This window comes from Alosa pseudoharengus, unplaced genomic scaffold, assembly GCF_046254945.1.
Source record: "Alosa pseudoharengus isolate Yale_2024_CS ecotype anadromous, Long Island Sound unplaced genomic scaffold, YU_APseudo_1.1 YU_APseudo_1.1_scf_7, whole genome shotgun sequence".
NCBI lineage: Eukaryota > Metazoa > Chordata > Actinopteri > Clupeiformes > Clupeidae > Alosa > Alosa pseudoharengus.
In genome coordinates this window covers 7,702,567-7,724,236 of record NW_027468859.1, presented here as the reverse complement: position 1 = coordinate 7,724,236, position 21,670 = coordinate 7,702,567, and the positions used below count along the sequence as shown (strand labels likewise).

The 21,670-nt window shown below is 44.2% G+C and overlaps 1 protein-coding gene across 1 annotated transcript in view; it reads right to left on the bottom strand.

Annotated features, from left to right (window-relative positions):
• Positions 1-1,852: 1,852 nt before the first annotated feature.
• The window catches only part of nudt14 (nudix (nucleoside diphosphate linked moiety X)-type motif 14), a 41,714-nt gene continuing 21,896 nt past the window's right edge, over positions 1,853-21,670 (bottom strand). Inside the window, exons 3-5 of the mRNA XM_076272079.1 lie at positions 16,503-16,567; positions 9,748-10,087; positions 1,853-5,699 (exon numbers count right to left, since the gene is read on the bottom strand). Of these exons, the coding sequence (XP_076128194.1) occupies positions 5,450-5,699; positions 9,748-10,087; positions 16,503-16,567 (655 nt within the window). The 3' untranslated portion in view covers positions 1,853-5,449. The remainder of the gene's footprint in view (positions 5,700-9,747; positions 10,088-16,502; positions 16,568-21,670) is intronic.

Below are 21,670 nucleotides of genomic sequence, written 5' to 3'. Positions count from 1 at the left end.
AAACCAACACCCCCATCCACCCACCTCTCCTCTGCCCGGTCTTGTCCATTGTTGAGCGCCTTGTTGTGTGTAGTGAGGTTGCTATAGCAAAGTCCTGCTCGTTGCACTCAGTTACTTAATGCCATTATCTGTGCCCCCCCCCCCCCCACACACACACCCCTTTAACCACCTGTCCTACCCCCACAATTCTTTCCTCCGAACGCCAGTCAACGCAACTCTGTCTAATGATTACCACCCTCGAAGAAAGCAGGTCAACACATACATTGCCTTGACAACTCGATTCCACTCTCTCTCTCTCGCCCACTCACTCACTCCGGACAGAGGACGTGAGAGCCATAGTGGAGTACGGTGAACTCGAGAGGAGAGCTGGAGAGTGCATGAGGGCCAAAGGTTGAAGAGAGGGTTGGGGGGTGGCAAATGGACCAACGTGGAACGAATGTTCCTTTGATATATTTCCTTGTCTGAGGCTATGAACAAGAAAGCCCAAGAGGCACTGTACACTTGTAAATAGAGCCAGGGAGAGTACAGATTAAAAAAAGAGGCACAAGAATGTGGCCCATTGGAACAGGTACACCATGTCGAAAAGAGTAGGATGAGAAAAGAGGAGAAAAAAGAAGTAAAGAATGAGATACACTCTTCTGTATCTAATAAATCAATCTACTCAACCAAGTGCGGCCATCAAACTTTTTTTTATTTACACTGAATGCAGACCAATCAAACACAGTTAGTGAACATGCAATAAGAATCAGATCTTAAATATATGTTTTCCACTGATTACCATATGATGGAAAACAAGAAAACAGTTAAAAGTTAATTAATAATTCAAAACAAAGTTCAAAAGTAGAAATCGAACTCCTACAGAAACAACAGAGTACCGTGAAACAGCCATTCCAGCTTATAAGACACTCATACACAACAGTATTCGAATGAGATGAATGACTTCAATAGTGTCTCTTCAAGAAACACAAAATTCAGTACAAATAACTTAGCAAAATAACAAAGTTTGGCTAGTATTATGCTGTAACAAAAAAAGCACAAAACAAAGAGCATTGATCAGATATCACTGTGCCGTGTATCTAATAAATATAAATCGTTACAATGTGTATGTTTATTTCAAATATGCTTCTACAGAGGATCTTCACCATTTATAGACGTCATTTAAAACAGTGTTAAAAATATGATTAATAAAACTGTGAATCAAACAGTAAAAATGGGGGGGAAACATCACATCACAAACCAAGCTCTCTGTCCATCTTACTAAAAACAGCAAAGTCGAAGCCCTCAGTGGTATGGGATCTTTTCCATTTGTGAGAAAAACACAAGACGAGTTTGTATGCAACGCATACTCACTGAATAACTGTAAGCATTCGCCTATAGGATGGATCGTTGCTGTCAGGACTGCACAAAGTCTAAAACAAACGCAGTTTGTAGCCCCCTGACTCATATTTGCTACTCTTGTGCACCTGTACAAAGCAGGAGTGAGCGAGTAAGTAAAGCCTGTGCTCTTCAGATCGTAAGCTTGAAACGCAAGCTAAGTGGCGTGGAGGTAGAGTTGCTTCTTGGTGTTCACACTGCACAGGAATTGGGGGGGGGGGGGTAGAGGTGGACTGTCTGCAGCTTGGTGCACACAGCATGGCTTACGAGCTTCTGTGCATGACTCCGCAAGGGCAACGCGCAGAACTGAACCACTTACAGGCATTTCGCTAATGTCAAGGCCTTAACGTTACACACTCCGGCGGATCGCAACCATGGCCGCGTCTCTAAAGCAGTGACATCACTGTGCACCAATAGACCGTCAAATACACTCGAGACGGAGTAGGCTTTAGAGAAAAAAACACACACCAAACAAACATGTGCCCCCCTCACTTGATGAGGAAGAATAACTTTTATAACATTTATGATTAAAAACAAAGATAAAGGCTCTTCTGTTGGAAAAGCAGGATGAGATATGTTGCAAAGAAGGTTCATATGTGTATATACATAAAGGCTTAGTATAGGCATAAAATTACTTGAGTAGAATATGGAGGGGGGAAAAAAAACAAAAAAATAGGATAAACTAACAATTAACAAACAGATATTTTGCTGCATATGTGCTTTTAAAATCAATGTTGTTTTTTTTATATTTATTTATTTTAAGTTTAGTTTGACATACCAGGAGAACAACTGACTGGACGAAAGCCAAACCCACAAGATATGTGCCAAATCCAGGCTAGGCGGGGCCAGAGATGGCCCCCGTCTAAGGGACCAAGGCTCAAGTGATTGAAGTGATTTTATAGGGGCTATATCTGTTTTGTTTTTGCTGTAGCAGGTAGACATTTCTCTAGACCGCATGCAACATCTAAGCGACTTCTTGTATGCTTGGTGTCAATGTGCATTCAATCCATCTCAATCCATTTCTAAATGTGTTGGATTACAGGTTTCAGGTTGGAAGTCAGTTTTTCATTATTATTAGTTCTAGTAAATTGCATATCGCAGCTTTAACATATAGGTCTTATCAATATAATAACACTATGGTTAACTCAATCTAGTCCATAATTTTTAAGATATTAAATTAAATACATAAAACTATGTATACTAATGGTGCCTGGACATTAAATAATAAAAAAAAAAAATCAAACACCGTCTTCCAGACCCCCATCAGAAATCATTGAATATTGCTATTGCTAATGGCATTAAACACACAAAGTGTCATTTAAATAGGCTTACTGTATATGTTGCTCCAATATCAGGCCATTCAAGAAAATTCATGCATTCCTTATACACCACAGGGTAATAAGAGAACATCAGAGAATGTCGGTTAGGACATAAAGGGATTGGGTGATTATCTTTGTACAGGACCAGAAATAAGCTTATGACAAAATGTGCCTTCAGGTCCTGCTGTTGTGTGCATTTAAGTTAAGTTGGACCACAACCGGTCAAACTCATTCATTTGCTGATGTGTCTGAATAACAATAGTACATGTTGTCTGAATGTGTCACTCTTGAAAAGAAAGAAAAATAGGAGAAACAAATGCAGTGCTTAATTTTCCAAAGGTGCATGTCTATATTTACTCAACACTCTTGACCACCATCTTAATTTCTTTTTTTTTTGCTTAAGTGCCACAAAAGATGTTTCCAATCAACTGAAGTTGAGCTGGCAGGTCGATTCAAAGCTTAGTGGTTGAAAATTTGAAACCAATGGTCTATGGCTCTAAGGCTCTCGCATATAGTCACCCTGAGCGTCACCTGGCCGCCCTGGAAACCTGAGAAGCCAGCTAAGGCTTTGGCATTTGATGGGAAGTCTTAGGAGCAACTTGGAATGGCATCTCATCCTATCTATTTGCGGTGTGTGTGGTTACTAAGTTTCACATCCAAAAAAACGTTGTCTTATCAATTGAGAGAATGCAACCATAAAATGTTGCAACGTTTTTTTTTTTTTTTTTAAGAACATGGACCCTAATTCAAATGACCGGGATAATGCAGAGTGAGGTGATCTCAAACTCAGAGTCTCGAGCATGAACTATATTGTGCCCCATGTGGAAGCACTGAGCGATCCCATTGATGTTGACGCTTACCATCTTGTTTGTTTAGTGTTTAATTCACAATCAGTTATTCAATTGCCTTTGCACTAAGCTTTAAATTAGGGCCCCTTCTGACAAAATAAACTAGTTTAATGAAGTCTGATCTCCTTTCGTCACGGCGATGGAGAGCGGATTTGTGCATTTTTGCTGTTTTGCATTTTAGCGCTTTGGGTGTCTTCAGAAGCGCTATGTAAATGCGATGTGTTGTTGTTGCTGCTGTTGTTGTCCTGCTACTAAACCTAACCTACCTAACCACCAGCTTGACCGAACAGCGGTACAACTTGAAACTTGGCCTTATTCAAACTCCCGGGCAGAAGATCAGTCCAGATACAATGTGGACTCAGGGACAACCTCAAACATCTGTATATTTATGTTCTCCATAGTCTGTTCATGACTACGTTGTGGTATGTTTTGTCTTTCTTTTCTATTTATTTTAAGTAGTTCTTGCACCAGATCACCAAGACAAATTCCTTGTGTGCGAAAACCTAGTTGACGGTAAAACATTTCGGATTTGGACTTGCAGACAGTCTTGCAGCGCCAGAAGGGACTGCAAGTCCTTCATGATGAAAGTACATCTGGAGTAAATTAATTCAAAATTTCGTATTAAGTGCATCAAGATCAGGCAAGGGTGGCTTTCCCTCTGAAAGCTGTTTTCTGTTTGACTACGCACCGCTACTTTAAAGTGGGTTGGTTTCAAATGTTTCAAACAAGCCAAACATGTATGCTTCTCACCCACCAGAAGACCAAATTCCCCCAGGGCTCAAATTCTGCCCTCCAAGTGCGTATTCGACGGCACATCTGGCACTATGAGACAACTTTGTCAGTCAGGTTGCGTGGGACGCTCACTAGTCTCCACTCCATAACGGGGGAGTAAAATGAGCCTTCACAACAGCCTGTGTTTGCTTGTGTGTTGCCAGGTCCTGTAACCTGAAGATTATCTGAAGTGTCAAGCTATGCTCACCATCATCATCATCATCGTCATCGTCAATACCCCCCGTTTTCTTTTACCATTATGCTAGATCTCAAACCATCACTGAATTTTATGACACTGGCAACAAATCACAACCAATTGTCATAACCTCAGATCTGCAAAAACAACTGTGAGCAGTATACTGGAAAAGCCCTGTTATTAAAAACAATCAACTTGATGTGGTCTGGCTTGGTGAATGATGTAGCTTTTACAATGCATCCAATGGTACAAAAAGGCTCTTTCTATATGTTCCAATGATTTCAACTAACCTTGTGTACTTGGCTTACCTTTGCTTTTTGGGCTTGGTGATAGTCTAATAAAAGATGCCTGGGCAAGTCTAAACTACATGTGCCACAATTTGTTGAAATCTTGAATTGGATGAACATCAATGCGCTGAGGTGCAGCTGGCAAGATCGTAGTGATTAATGCATTCCTGAAACCAGATCTTGCCACTTCACCATATGTACCATAAGAGGAGTCTGATTTCATGTAGACCCTGACTTATTAAAAGCACAACCTAAATGTGATACAAATAGAAACAGATTTTCTAAAAAAAATTTAAAAAAAAGAATGAGAAAAAGAAACTTTCAGTATGAAACATCAAACTTGATATTTTGCTTCGTTATACAGAAGTACCACAGCTAAAGAAAAATGAAAGAAACTAAAATGGAACCACTGTTAAGTCTCTTGAATGTACAACATGATTGCTAAATGACAGCCCAGTCAGACCATAACTTACAGTGAAGTGTGACTAATGTCAGGAAGAAGGTGTGTGTGTGCGCGTGTGTGTGCATGTGTGTATGTGCGGTGAATGACTGGTATATCAGTGCAGTAAGTGTTTCGAGGGGCTAGGGTGAGGAGTTAAAGGTGGGAGGGGAGAAGGTGAGTGAGGGAGTTTTTTTTTTTTTTTTTTGCTGCCGTTACACGTTGGTGGATATTTTGTATTTGGGCGACATGTTGCTTTGGAACCAGATGAAGCTGAAAATGACGCCCATGGTCTTGGGGATTCGCTCGTCGTAGGCGAAGCTCATGGCCTCGTGCAGCGGGACCTTGACCACCTCGATCAGCTCGCCCTCCTGCGGCTGACCTCCGCCCTCGCCCACGCGGTTCTCCTCCGACACCTCGGCGTAGAACATGGTCTGCTTGGCACCAGTCACTCCCACACCCGACCTGTGAGAATAGGACATTTATATTTACATTCATTTCTTTATTTAGCAGGAGCTTTTATCCAAAATGAAGATTAACATTCAAGATATATTGCAAAGTAGACCTTAAGTAGGACCTTAGGAAGACCACCTTGTTTCAAACAAATTAACTTTATTCGTTTATTACTTACTATTACTTACGTCTGTGTTTGTGGTACAGAAACACATACATGAAATAAATGTCTAAATATGAGGCATTAAGATCATGAAGGTAAGATGTTCTGTTCTGTAATCTGTGAATCGATGTGTGCACCGGCGTAGCTGTTTTGCTGCTGACCCAGCGTTTTGTCTGTTACCTCTAACAGCTCTGCCACAGGGGGCCTGCCACTCAGCCGTGTCCCTAATGAGCAGCACACTAAGAGAATGAGCTCAGCCGCTACATGGCCTGCTATGCCCTCTTCCACACACACACACACGCATGCGCGCACACACACACACACAAGCACGCACGCACAAGCGCACACACACACACACACGCACAAGCGCACACACACGCACAAGCGCACACACACACACACACACACACACACACACACACAGACGCACACACACACAGACACACACACACACAAACATCAGCCGCAGTCATCTATCCACCCATCTTGTGCGGCTGACTAACAGCTCAGGCCGGTGTGTCTCCTAGGGGTGTTTTGACACGGCGGCTGCCTGCCTGGCTGGGATGAGGTCTAAGCACGCAGCCCTAGGGGTCCTATACAGGTATGCAAGCAGGCAGGTACCTCTGGACAGACAGGCAGCAGGTAACATTACACTACCAGCGGGCGCTTGCTGCCACCTCGGCTCCATCGTCTCCGTCTCTGTCTGACTGCCTCACCTGAAATGTTGTCATGGAGGCATCGCCATGGAGACCTTTCTTCAGAGCCAGCAGGGCTCGGGGGAGCTGGCAAATGGATGACTGCCACTTTCCATCATATTTGTAAAAAAAAAAAAGTATTTTTTCCCCACCTCCCTCACACTTGTGTTACTGGAGGGGCAAAAAAAAAAAAAAGCACTGCGGTGGTGAATTCAGACCACCCAATCAGCCTCTACAAATAAGCACCAAATCCAAGTCAATTAGAGGATGAGACGAGGCAAACGGTTTTGTTCCTTTGCTTGTGTTCGGCGTCTTCAGTCTAAAGCTCTTCTGACTCAGAAAAACTAATAACCCGTGTCATTTGGCTTGTAGGACCAAGAGAAGAAACCGCACGACAATCCCTTCAGAAGTCCTCAACCAGAACATGAGAAAACATGAAAAGCCCTTCTCAGAAATCCTCCCCGAATCATAGAGATGCCCTTTCCAGATGTGCATTGTGCTCTTTAAAAAAAAAAGGAAAGAAGAAGAAAAAAAACAAAAACAAATATATATATATATATATATATATATAGAGGCAATGTTTTGACAGCAGTGGGAGTGCCCAGGTTCTTCCCACAGACAATGGCGCAGACAGCTTAGAGGTTTGTCTGTCTCTGCCCTGTCAAGTGTGTGTTTGTGGAAGTCCTGCTCCGAGGGAGGCCGGGGGCAGACGCCTCGCAGAAGCATGGCGGCTAAACAGTTTAGGTGTTCCCGTTACAGAGACGAACCATAGGTGCTCCCACCTCCAGGTATAACCATTTCATAGGGGTATATGGGAGGAGGATGTAGAGGTGGAGGTGGAGGAGGATGTAGAGGTGGAGGTGGAGGAGGGGGTAAACAGCCACCCACGGGGCAGGAAAGGGTCTCTGTGCAGACAACAGAAGAAGCGGAAACTTGTTCTTCCCCGACCATCATTTGGGGGGGGTGGGGGATCTAGGAGAAGCCTCAGGCATCGTGGCAGTATAGGGGACTGGGCATCTCGCATCCATCAAAGTCAGTTTCATCTACTGTACAACACCCGGGATATCGCCAGGCTGATCTTTAATTTATGCCATATACTGAACATAGTCCCTTTTATAAGCACTGTTTGGAAAATGATGCCAACAAATGACATAAAACAGGATGAGGAGATTTAACTAAGGGTCTCAAGGGTGAAAGCCAACTGCTATGTAAACAGTAACATGTTAACTCTGTATTTACTTTTAATAAGCCTGCCCGTTGGTAAAGCAGAATTCCTCCTATGTGGTGTTTGAAACCTCTTCACACATTCTGCCAATGGGTAGGAGCTACTGTTGGCAACTTAGCATAAATAACGTTTCAAACATGACACCATTGCCAAACTAGAAAATATAGCAGCATACAAACTAAACTGCTTTCCACACCAATATGAACTAAAGTTAGCAGGATGACAAACTTAAAAACACCTATTGAAACAAAGTGTTGGCAGATTTGTTTGTATTGAATTACAGCTCCAAAAGAGCTTTTTCTGACTACACTGCTGGGGCTCTAGAACGGGTGTGTGAGTGAGGGAGCGGTCAACATCACCATGAAAAAGGTAAAATCTTTCAACAATATTCGGTTACATTTTACTTGAAGGTATCTACATAAGAGTGACATGACACTGTTATGAACGTGTCATAAACATTATAAACAAGTCATAAACGTTTATGACATAGTAACGCTTATGACATGTTTTTTCGTCATGACAAGTTAGGGTTAGGGTTATGACAGTGTCATGTCACTCTTATGTAGATACCTTCAAGTAAAGTGTCCCAATATACATGGCTTTAGATCTTTAGAGATTAACTTTTCAGTCAAACACCACAAAGCAGAGCAGGTTTACCTGGGATGATATTTAAAGCCAAGCCCACCTGAGGAGCTGAGAAAATGTAAGATATCAACAGAGCTGCAGAAGACCTTCACAGATAGTATCAGATTTAGCAGAGCCTGACAAGACTTCGGCAAGTGATGTGTGTCGAGATAACAGGATAGAACTGTGCAGCGTAAACAAGGACAGTAAACATTCTAAACAGAAACACAGGAGTAGTGAAGTATCATAATAAAAAAATAGTGTCAAAACTCAAAGTGTCACTATCCACCTTTAGACCAATTTCTTCCATGATTCCATAGGCGTGAAAATGGCAAGTCTGCCCCATAGACTAAAAGTACATGTTTTGTATGCAAATGAAATCAAATGGTAAGCTCTCTTACTGTAAGCCCAATATTTTCCATGTAAAAAAAAATAATTGTAAATGTGGATATTCCTTTTAAGGCAGATAATTGCTCCGAGTCTGTAAAGACTTGCTTGAACTTTGGAAGGGCCACTTAAGCAGATGTTTCCCAAAACATGGTGCTACAGAAGCCACCTGCGGGAAAAATGCCTCGGAACATGAATGCAGAGTTTAGGGATCGTAAGTAAGAATCCATGTGCAGTGTGTGTGTGTGTGTGTGTGTGTGTGTGTGTACACATGTGTGCATGTGTGTGTGTGTGTACATGTGTGTGTGTGTGTGTGTGTACACATGTGTGCATGTGTGCACATGTGTGCATGTGTGTGTGTGCGCGTGTGTGTGTGTATGCAAATATGTGCCTCTAACTTCACAGATAGCGACAGAGTTAAGTCATTCAGTTACATAGGCTGCTAGGGTTCTGTTAGGTCACTGCTTAAGTAAAGTAGCAGATGCACTTGTGTTCACGGATGCACAGACAGACAGACAGACAGACAGACAGACCATCATCTTAAGAGAAACCAGATAAGATGTAATACCCTCCTCTCTTCTCCCCACTTTGCCTTCGGTCACCTGTGTCAGACCACCTTAGGGAGATCCTGCAATAAGGTCACCTTAAAGAACCAGGCCACTAAAGGCAAAAAAAAGGACTCAAGGCCTCACATGTGTAAGGGATAATGTATGGAACGCCGGTTATCATCGGGAAAATAAGTCCCGACAGGAACCACATCTTTCTTGTAAACAAAGGTTTCAAAATGCTGTTTACTCCGTTCTAAAGAAGATACAAGTCTGTGTCATTTAACACTGACACCATCAGTGCAGCCATTGATTGTGTTCAACGGCGCTCCTAACTGTACTCCCCTGTCTGTAAACCTATAAAGCCTGCCCCCATGGTTGTGACTGGTTCCTGGGTTTTCAGCGATTTTGGAGTGCTTACCTGTAGGAGGTGATCTTCCGCAGCTTAGTGACGGGCACGTCGTAGCCGCACTCCTCCAGAACCTCCTGCCGGGCGATCTCCTCCAGCGTCAGGTTGGGCTTGTCCACCAGCCCCGCGCAGAGCTCGTAGGTCACGCCGGCCGACACCGGGGGCTGGCCAGGGGCCGCTGCGGCGGCGGCGTCCTCGCCCGCTTTCTCCCCGCCGTCGCTGCCGCCCTCCCCAGCCTCGGAGGCCTCCGGCTGGGCCGCCACGCCGGCCTCGGCCCCTTCCGCTCCCTCTGGCTGCTCGGCTGGCTCCGGGGGCTTGGGCTTGCTGCGCTCCCATTCACACATGTACACAGCTGCGGAGGAGAGGAGGGCGGAAGAGATGATGCTTGACTTCTATTATATGACTTTGAAGTTGTAACTTATCCATGGTGTATGTTAGGGTGCATCAAAAAACACAATTCTTGAATTTTGATATGGCTGGGTGCTAAAAGTGTTCCAATATATGTAGAAACAACACATGCAAAATATTTTTCCAGTACATTATGATTTAGGGGGGCCACCGCACATCTGTTTTTGTTGGATAAAGTGGTTAACAGTGCTCAATGGTCGCCATGGAGATCTGAGGTAAACAATACTACAGCTCAAGAAAACTGAGGTGATCTTTCGGTTTGAGGTGATCTTGATCTGTGTTGGATGTGTTATTACATATTACTATCATATCTGTAGTTGTTTCCCCGCCCCCTCTACAAAGCTAATTGCGTGCCCACAGCTGAACCACAAGCGCAGTTGAATAGTTAACCAATTGTGACATTAAAAAGAAACAAACTTTAGCGATCATACATGATAATAAGATGTCAACGAGCAGCGACATACAGAGTAGGCCTAGTAGTTCTACTAATCTACTTAAAAATACTTGAACTATTTATTGCACAATGAAGAAAACTGATGCTCTGAATACTTATTCAGCTATCTCTAAAAGTTTCTCTAATTGACGCATTCAACCGCGATTTTGATTACACCTGCTTTTAACAGGCGCAAGTTTTTCACCGCAAAACAGACATGCGCTGTTTTCATACATATGGCGGAATACCTAATCAATGCCTATTAGCACTTGTCGTCTCCTGTGTTTGCGCGATACTCCCACTTTCCCCTGACCCTTCTATGAATGCATATGCATGACACGGAAAAGCGCAAATAGCCATTTGCAGCTCCCACGACAGGCAGTCTACGCTTTTTCCTCAGTGCGGCCTGTTTGTACATACCTCGCCATGCTTTTACGTGCACTTTGCGAATGAAATATGCCTGACGTGGGCACAAAAACATACATCTGGCCCTGTCTCTCCTTTTTTCATCCGCTTTCTCTGGGTGTGTCTTTCTTCTCTTCTTTGTATCCCTGAATAGGACGGTTAAGGCCCTGGTATGGTCGTGCGTCACATTTGCGCGTGTCCAAGACGTGCGTCATTTTTGCCGTGGACGTGAAGCATACTCCAATTTCAGCTGTCCTGAATGCGCATTAAATCGTTAAGGTTAGCGCCTGCGCACTACGGATTAACTGATACTCTTCCCCACCAACTGGGGGCGGTACGTCGAGCCTGAAAGTAGGACACAACCACCAAAGAAGCCTGAAACGCCTGAAGAAAAGAAGAACGTGGGATGTGCGCATAGACAGTAAAGGATGTGCGAGCACTGAACAAAGCAAGAGCTGATGAAGGAAAAAGCACCACGAGTACGTTCGCCTGTCTGCTGGGAAGTTTGATAAGCTGGCCCATCGCATCGCTCCATTTATCATCCACCAGAACACACACAGCACACCTGTTGGTATAGCTGAGAGACTAGCTTAGCCTACTTGCTTATTAGGCTACTTAGCCTATAGCTAAGTGACTCGGTGCTGCGAGGGCAATACTGGTGCGATACAAAGTAAAGACATTTTTCTAAACACAGCATGGTAAGAAAGAGTTGTGCGTACAGATGTCCTCAATTAAATTTGTATTGAGTCTTCACACCTGCCTCATACCAAAATGTATGAACCAAAAACCTATAAATATGACGTGTCAATAAAAGTTTTGAAGTAACTATTTGTGTTCATGTATAATGTCTCACTGTGATAATGGGTGTATTTAGAGCGAGAGGTAGCCTAGGTTATTCCTTCAATTATTATTATGATAATGCATCCGGTGTTGACAGGCGAGTTTCGAGATTTGAGTTCAGCATTGTTCAGGAGTAGGCTAGGTGATAATGATTGCACCTGGGAGAGGTAGGCTACATTCCCTTTATTATTATAATCACTATGATAACGCATTATACGGAACAGGCGAGAATGCATCTCGATCAGCAAGTGTTACTGGGTTTCGCCTGAGCGTTGTAGATAGATACCTTTATATGGCTCTGGGTTTCGCGATTTGATTTCAGCATTGTTCAGTAATAGGTGCTAGGCTACGCTCATTTTTAAAAGATGCATTTAATCCGAAGTCATGTCAACTCTCTATGCAGGGAGTAGGGCTGTCACTTTTTATTCGAACATGACGTGAAATATCCGTAGTCGAACTATAAATAAACTATTCGGTTTTAGTGCTGTGTAGCGCATTTTTACAGTCTATGATTAGTTTTATTGTACTGTTTGCCATCTCATTCAGTGCTATATGATCCATGGCTCATGACCAAATCAAGCCAATATAATAGCCAGTAGCCACAATGAGCCCATGCAGCCACCCTGTTTCAAAGGTGACGCACAGAACGGCCAGCAGACATAATTACGTCCCCAACTCATCTAAAATGTGGTGTCTTGAAATACTTTGGGTTCTACACCATAGATGGTAATAGCCTTGGTGTTTCCATGCTGCCTTGCGCGCGATTTGATTCACGCTGCTAAGGCAGCCTGGAGACCATGGAGCAAATTTTCGCCTGAGATAGGGGACCAATCACAGAACAAGGGGGAAAGCAAGACGATGATGAGCTATGCACAGACGCATTTGATAGACATCCGTGGCACCCAATAAACGGATCTGGGCATTTTTTTCAAATACGAGAAAATGAACGTTTGGTTCCCAGACCACGTCTCATTGAGAAGTGGTGGCGCTAGCCAGGCTAAGATGGTAAAGTAACCGTTAAATATAATGTTAAAGAATGTATCTGTGGATTGTGGCTTTACATCGGTCGAAGTTGACTCCATGTCGTGATGTCTCACGTAACTCAAAGCCAGGCAAGCTGAGGACAGGCACTCTGCTCCATCATCGTTATGGTAACCAAACCACTTTGACGCGCGGTCTTAAATTTCGGTCGACCCAAAGACGCGACGCATGCCTTAAAAATGACGCAATTCTCGTCACGCGCTCACCCGTGCTGCATGCGCGGGACGCAGACGCGGGACCGTACCATAGGCTTTACTCTTGGGTGGAGGGTGGGGGAGACATATCTGGGGGGAGACACACTGGCTAGGTTCAGAGTTCCATTCCCTCTCTATTTCTCCCTGGTGATGTTGCTCAGTGGAGCAGCGACTCTGGCACAGACTGAGCAGTTAAGTTCAAAGTTTAGTTACTGTCAGCTCTTACCATTAGGCTCTGTTAGTCAGTGAGTTAGCCACTAGAGAGGGTTTGTTCTTTTAAGTTTGTCGGTATCGCCCTTTGTGTTTAACAATAAAGTCAATTAAATTTTATATGTGTGTCCGACATCCATCACTGCTGCACAGAATTCAGGGTAAGGCCACGTGAACATGTCCCATTGACCTCCATTCATTTTGTCTTTAGGACAGTGAATGGAGAATCTTGAAAGTTGAATTCTGAGAAATGCCCAAGTTGCCCAAAGGGCAAACAAACAACTTTTACTTTGATAACCCTATAGAACATGTTACTGTATAAAAGTTCACTGTACTCAACATTTCCAGGTCAACTTTTGGCAATTAGACTAAAAATTGCTCATTTTTCGAAATTTCGCCAAAGTTCATGTGTTAGGTGGCACCCCTAAATCTCAATTGAATTACTCAAAACTGTGCAAAAGTATTTTTTATGTTAATTGGAACAAAATGCAATGCCAGCCAAATTGATATTTTGAAATTAAAATTTCCCATTCAAATTTGATGCACCCTAGTGTATGTATTTAAGTAATTAATGCTGAATTTAACACTGTACAGTACACAATTGTGGTGTAGAAGAAGGAAGAACCTGTTTTGTAACCTTGTCTTTATTGGTAATCTAAAGCACATATGCAGGAAGAATTTTAAGTAATGAGTTAAGTGTCCATCTATGTATCTACTCAACACAATCAGTGTTCAGCTTCCTTCTTCTTTAGGGGTTCTACTTCTGTCTCCAGAACCCTCGGTGCTTTAAAAGAATTGCCCCCATTTCTAACCACCCAGGAGCAGTTTTATTGGTAGATAACCCCGTTCTGGTACTATTAAGGCCAGGTGTGTGTGTGTGTGTGTGTGTGTGTGTGTGTGTGTGTGTGCGCGCGCACGCGCGCGAGTGAACGAGTGAGTGAGATAGATAGAGAGAGACAGATAGTGTGTGATTGTGATTGTGTGTGTGTGTGTGTGTGTGTGTGTGTGTGTGTGTGTGAGTGAGTGAGTGAGAGAGAGAGACACAGAATGTGTGTGTGTGTGTGTGTGTGTGTGTGTGTGAGTGAGTGAATCAATGTGTGTGTGTGTGTGTGTGTGTGTGTGTGTGTGTGCGTGAGTGAGTGAGTGAGTGAGACAATGTGTGTGTGTGTGTGAGAGTGGAGTGAGTGAGAGAAAGAGAGAGACAGAGGGTGTGTGATAGGCCAGAGCTATTATAGGGAAGCAGTTAAAGACAAGATGAAATGGCTAAGCTAATACTTTTACCACTGGTTTGTTCTGTTGAAAGCTTTAATGAGAACATCTCAGGACTTCCTTCCTAATGACTAAGTCTAGCTGGTATGTTAGACAGGACAGCAGTGATCTGGGTTATTGTTATTCCAAGTCCACAAAGAAACAGGAAGCCCCTATCCATCACATCCCATACATACATAGTTTCAGATGCAGATTAGAGGTGTAATAGCTGAGACTGTTTGCCCTTCCATGGTAGTGTGTGTTTGTGTTTGTGTGTATGTGTGTGTGTGTGTGTGTGTGTGTGGTCAAAAGTAGTACCCTTTCCACCATCACTGCCTTGATTTGAAATAAAAAAAAAATAAAAAAAGAAACACTTGCCATTGTTCCCAGGGTGGGAAGAGAGAGAAAAAGAACATGAACAAGGAGGAAGAGAGAAAAAAAAAGGAGTGAATAGAAAAGAGAGAAGTCCCTTTTCAATGCGCTGCCTTTCCTTCCATTCTGAGGAGCGGGGGCGCCGTCCCTGGCGACCAGTGGCGGGAACAATGGCCGAAGGGAGGGTGGGGGAGGCAGGCGGGTGGCGGTGGCGGTGGAGGTGATGTCAGGGGTGGGTGTGGGTGCAGCGCGGTGCTCTCACGTAGCCTATGATACAATCCCCCTCACCGCTCCGAAACAAGCCGCGAAAAAGGAATAGAAAAAAAACATCCACCATTATGTGGCGGCGGCAGCGGCGGCGGCCATTGTTTTCTCAGCCGAGGCCGAGAGCAGGGGCACCAAGTTCTGTTTTCTCGTTCTCCCTTTCGCCCTCTCTCCCTCCCTCCCTCCCACTCGGTTTTCTATAGACTCTCATCTGTACTGTATTGTGCTGTGTCGTGTTGCATTGTATTGCATTGGGGTGGGGAGGGAAAGAGGCGGAATTGTTGCCGCGCATGGAAACCAAACAGGCCATATCAGTGGAGAGGTCACGGCGGCCATGATTAAACGTTAGGGTCCCGATGACCCGCACGCCACCGGCAGGTTTAGGGTTCTGAAGGGGGGTGGTGGAGGTGCGGGTGGCATTAGGGGTTGTTAGGTCACTGGGTCACTAGGCAATGTTAAGGGTCACTTTACAAAGCTAAAATATTCATAAATGTGCGATAAATATTTAGTGTGGACATATGAGCAGTTTCTGCAGTAGTAAGACTACACGTTCAGCTCTCTTTCATTCTATGTGTGAATGTGTGTGTGTACTTTCACCATACCGCTGTCTGTCTGTGTGTGTGTGTGTGTGTGTGTGTGTGTGTGTGTGTGTGTGTGTGTGTGTGTGTGTGTGTGTGTGTGTGTGTGTGTGTGTGTGTGTGTGTGTGTGTGTGTGTGTGTGCGTGCGTGCAATGATTGGTATAAAGTGTGAATGCGAACAGCAACTCCACGAGTCATCACTCCGTAGAATGTGGGTAGGAGGAAAAGTATGCAATGTGTCTCTCCTCCGATCGTGTCACAAGCATGTGTGTGAGGGTGTGAGTGCTTGTGCCAACATGAAAGCGAGGGAGCGTGAGAGGGCCTTTTTAAGAGTGAATATAGGACAAGCATCTTCCCTTCATTTCTGCACTAATTTCTGCTAATTAAAAAAGTAAAGAGATTGTTATGAAATGAAATACATAAGACCGGGCCCTGGGAGGTTTCCGGAGAGTGCTCTTGAATTGTCGGAAAAAAATGACAGAGAGACTCTGAGCATCCCCTCTCCCTCTTAGCTACCATGGTCGACTTGCACAATGCACAACTATTATGGTCAAAAGAATTCAGTGTAGGATATTACTGTGATATCTGCAGAAAATGTGATCTGGAACCATAGATACATTTACATATTGACTTTACACGTCTCTGATATGCATCACCCTAGATACCGTTACTATGCATGCATGCCGTATTGTTTGGGAGAAAACTATTTGAAAAATGACTTGCAGTTGGAAATCTCACAAGACTCCCTTGGTCTGGGGTTTTCACACACATACCTGGGCGGAACTGCTTGACCAGAACAAAGCAGTGGGAGGTGGTGTTGAAGATCAGCACCGACACACTGGAGGAGGAGAGGAGGAGTGGGTGAGAGAGGGAGGAGGAGGTAGAAATGTCATTTAGTTATTCATTCATTATTGTTTGAATTTCCCCATTCGGTTCCTGTAAAACTGATGTCATGTCAGTATACAACAACACACACAGCCGCTTACACAATCGTATAAAACACAGGTCATGATGTTGACTCATCTTATGCAATGTGGCCTCATAGCACTTGTCTCGTAATGAGGATGTGTCAGAAGGTGGAGCACACACACACACACACACACACACATTGACCGGGTCATTTGCAAGGGATCTAAATCCCCCACCTGTAGTCATACACAATAACTGCATTTCCAAAGCATGAGCTGTTCCTCTTTGAAAATAATTTTACAAAAATACTGAGTATATAACTACACTATAGTTTATTGTATTGTAACTAAACAGTCTTACTAGGGCAATATTGCATCTGAATTTGAACTTTGGCCAATCATATTGTATGTTTTCCAGGTCTAAGAAACATGGAAAATGTTAGCTTGTATTTCCAGTGATGCCATATCCACATTTTGAAAGTTCAGCTCATGGCTTTCATCAGGAGAAGCAAAAACTCCCTCAAAACAACAAGACTTGGGATAAAAAAGGAAGGAAGTGCAGGCAACCAAGTCAAACATAAGAGGAATACCACCACTCAGTGCTTCATCAGATATGGGCCCCCAACTTTGGGCCAACAGTAACAGGTAGTCAAGACTGCAGTGTGCATTACGTTGTTTAATTAGCCAATAAAACAACTTTAATTTTCCCTTTTAACCTCTTTGTCTTGAGTTTTCTCTCTCTAAGCAAGATCTCGGATAGTTGCACACAGTCCTGCAAACACAGAAACGTTTGGGAGTTGTTGAGGGACAAATTGGGCATCGCTACCTCCTAGAGCGGACAGGCACTACTGTGGGGGTATTATTAGCCAACACTGGAGTGCAGCTTCTGTAGCTAATGGTCAGGGAATCAGTAGAAGTTTGGGTAGCTTGCTAGGACGGTGCAGGTTATCACCCTAAAGTGCTGTCCGGTTACTTTGGTTTCCTCTCTCTATCTGGGATTGGGTGAAAGGGAAACCCGCTTCCAGCCCCAACCCGGAGATAAGCTAAAAAGCAGGGGTGATGAATCAGAGAGGAGGTGGAAATCTGAATGGCCAAACTTCTGGAAGTTGGCTTTGGTTTAGCTCAGGGACTGACATGTGAATGGACAGTGTGGATGCAGTGTGCAAAACAGTGTGTGTGTGTGTGTGTGTTAGAAGAGAAGCTATTCTATCAATTATATCACCTCAAGACAAAGCAAAAGGTTTAAGTGTGTTTGAGAAAGTTAATAGAATTAATTTGACCCTTTTCCTATCCACCTATCTCAATCTAGAGAGAGAGAGAGAGAGAGGGAGAGAGAGAGAGAGAGAGAGAGGGAGAGAGAGTGAGAGAGAGAGCACTTCATGCAGTCCCTTTACGTCAATCTGTGGGATTAGAACCCCCACCCCTAACACCACCCCACCCCACCAGATCTGATCTCCCACCACCAGCCTTCATCTTCAGCCCTCACATCAGCCGGGTGACACGGCTCTCACTCCTCAGGAGGGAGACAGCCTGAATGGCCTGCCTCTTAAGGGCTCTCCCAATCAGGGGAAGAGAGGCAGAACACAACGCAACAGAACAGAGTGGAGAGGGACAGAACCTAATCTTCCAGATGCATGCTGGGACATCACAGCCTGACGCTGTCCTACAGATGCACGCCAGGCTAATTCTCCAGCTGAGCCGAGCAGGGCTGAAGCAGCAGTCAACAGTTTTTTGCTGACAAATAAGCGAAAAAGGGTTCTGTGGTGAGAGAGAGGTCACCCAGACAACTGACAATAAAATCGATCTATTTATTTATTTTATTTATTTAATGTTGAAGTCACACACCCACTATTACTGAGGGCTTTGAACATTTTGTTTCTCTGTTTCAGGCCTTTTTTCCCTATTAGTTTACATGTTCCGACCCTGTGAAATAATCAAATAAAATCATTAACATCCTCTCATATACCCATTCACCACTCAACAGCATACACCCATCCATCACTTCCTGTCACTCACAAAATGTATCTATTTAGCTCTAATAATAATACTTTAATGACTCTTTCCCTCCGACGGTCATGCATTCATCCCTCAACAGGACAAAAACAAATGGGTGATAAACCAAACTTTCTCCTGTGTGACATCGTTCCAGCACTATACTGTATCTTGGGCATGTTTCCAGGCAAAGGGTAAGGACAGCTGCTGGGGATCTGGATGCTTGGTTCAAGATAGACTCAAGTGCAGACACAAAGGCTTCACTCAGGTGACGTGACGTGACGTGACGTGACGGAGACAGCTACAAGGATACAAGGAGGCTTATTTGTCACATACATAGCAATACTAACGTAAAGCATGTAGTGAAATTTCGTTTGGTGTTCAGCTTTTTCTGTGCAAGTGTGAAGAAAGAAAGATCAAGAAATATTTTAATAAAGAGCAAGAGAGAATAAAAAGTGCAGTGTGTGTATAGTCCATGTGCAAGTGTGTAATAAAAAAAAATAAAAAAAGTTTATATAGTCTTGTGTGTGTTCAGGATACAGATTGCTTGAGGATAGAAGCTCCTCCTCAGTCTCTCGGTTCTGGTCTTGTCTAAGGAGGCTAGGAGAATATGTGACGCAACCCCCGACTCAAATCATTATTTCATCAAGTAGTGTTTCTAGAACAAAATGGTCTGCAACACTACATGAACACTATCTGCTCAGGGGTGTACACAACAGACATTGTGTACCAAGTATTGTACTATATATATATGTAGATATTTTTTCTTTCACAGAGAGACCAAGGTCTTAACAATTGGCTGTAATTCTGTTGTATGTTGTGTTGTCTTCTAGGAAGTGCATGTGCCCGAGAATGAACGTGTTCGTAACTTGGCACGTGTGTGTGTGTGTGTGTGTGTGTGTGTGTGTGTGCGTGCTCTGTGCGTGTGTGTAACTTTGAATGAAAGTATGTCTGAGTGTGTGTGTGTTTCAGGTTGTCTGTGTATTTCAGTGTGAGTGTGTATTAGATTGAGTGTGTGTGTGTGTGTGTGTGTGTGATTGTTTTGATGGCAGTGGAGACGGAGGGCCGCGATGCAGTGTTGGGAAAGCGGATGCGTCTGCGGGGCCAGGAAGCCCTACCCTCTGTTTCCCATGCTGAAAAGCAGCGGGGCCAGAGATTACTACTCGGCCTGGACGGACACACACACACACACACACACACGACAAGACAACACAACACAACAAGACGAAAACACACACACACACACATACACACCGTGATGCAACACAACAAAACGCAACACAGCACAACCAGACACACACATTTGTACAACACGTGTGCCATAATGCGCACGCAGACATGTGAAAAGACAAATGAGCAGCAAATATTCCCACGTTAGCTAATAACTCACATCTCACTGCTCCGCACAGCACGTAGCATGCAGGCTGCATGAACAATACGGTGTGTGTGTGTGTGTATGCGCGTGCGCACAGTTAAGAGCCGGGGGCTGGGAGAGAGCCCTATCACGAGGGCCACTGGTGAGAGCCAGTTCAGTCTAGGCGCCTGATTAAGGAGACCTCTGTTCCATTTTAAGGAGCTCTATCTAGACAAGATTGTCTCTCACACTTCTTGCGTACCCCTCCCCCACCCATCCTCCCCCTTTCCCACCTCTAGCTCCCTCCTTCTCCTCATCACCACACTCCTACTTATTCCCAGGCTCGCACTCGTTCTCTCAGGAAGAGGGAGTCTCTCACTCTCTCTCTCTCTCTCTCTCTCCCTCCCTCCCTCCCTCCCTCCCTCCCTCTCTCTCTCTCTCTCTCTCTCTCTCTCAATGCAAGATTATTGGAATTATCCAGATAGATGTTTCATGTAAAATAGAACTGTCCTATATCAGGTAACATGGATTTAAACTCACCCAAGATAGGTGAATGCTTGTGGTCATGTTGGCTCCTTTAATGCTGTGGCATCGATTAACTGTTTTAAATCCACCTGCTGAGCTTCCTGCATCTATACAGAAAAGGGAATGACTGGCTCCCTCGATTTGCCCCTGGGTGAAGGGGGGCAAGGTTTTATCCATCTCGCTAGCAACGTAAAAGCCAATTAGACTTCAGTCTGCCCAGAGGTTGTTATACTATACATACAACACGGATCTGCCATGGGTGGACTTCGGCCTCACATTGCTGAGGGCCAAGACTGAGTTGCTTTTACGACAGGCAGCCGTTTCTAGTGTCACCTTGCGACTCGGTTCAGACCTGGCCTCACAATTTGTACAGCTCGACCCTTCAGGCCTGGCGTCACTTCAGGGTGTCTCGACCAGAACACTATGGCCTTGATGAGCCTTTGTTTTCTAATCCTTAAGGGAGAGTGTTGCATCTGACGACATTGTGTCCCTATTTACCCGTGCGACAATAACAAAACTTGGTCACCTGCTTGGCCATGTATGAAAGATGCTGGCGTGCTGTACGTGATGTCGTATCCTCTCTGAAAGGATGGTAGGAGACACACTACGAAACCCTGAAGGCATGTGTTCCTGGCTACCTTTTGAGCTTCGTTAACTTTTTTTTCTGATGGTGGTCCAGTGGATCTCCCATATCCAGATATACGTATTACTACCCTTAACAACCCTCCATATGATGACAGAGACTGCTCTCGCTTAAGAGGATGGCAGACTAAAATTTTGCCTGGTGCGTGAATTTTAACATGCTCAAAGACTGATTCTGTATCAGTTTACTTTATACCATTTTGTATCACATCTGTCACCTTCATGGTGGGTGCTGTATAAACGCCCCATTTCGAAACAATCTGGTGACTTTCAGTGGCATGTTCTACACAGTGCCATGCCCACAGGTCTTTATTGCAGAGCTGATTTTTCTGCCCCGTGCGGGTTTTGCAATACACTGGATACAATTTATCACTGCTTGGAGACTGTTTAAATCGTTTTCTTTTCTCCAGCTCATGGAAGTGGTTTTTGCAGGCGGGTTCACCTTTTCGGGTTAAGTGCCCCAAAAGCAAAAAAAGAGCTACCTTCTTGTAGCGATGTTTTGATTGGTAAGCCCATCATA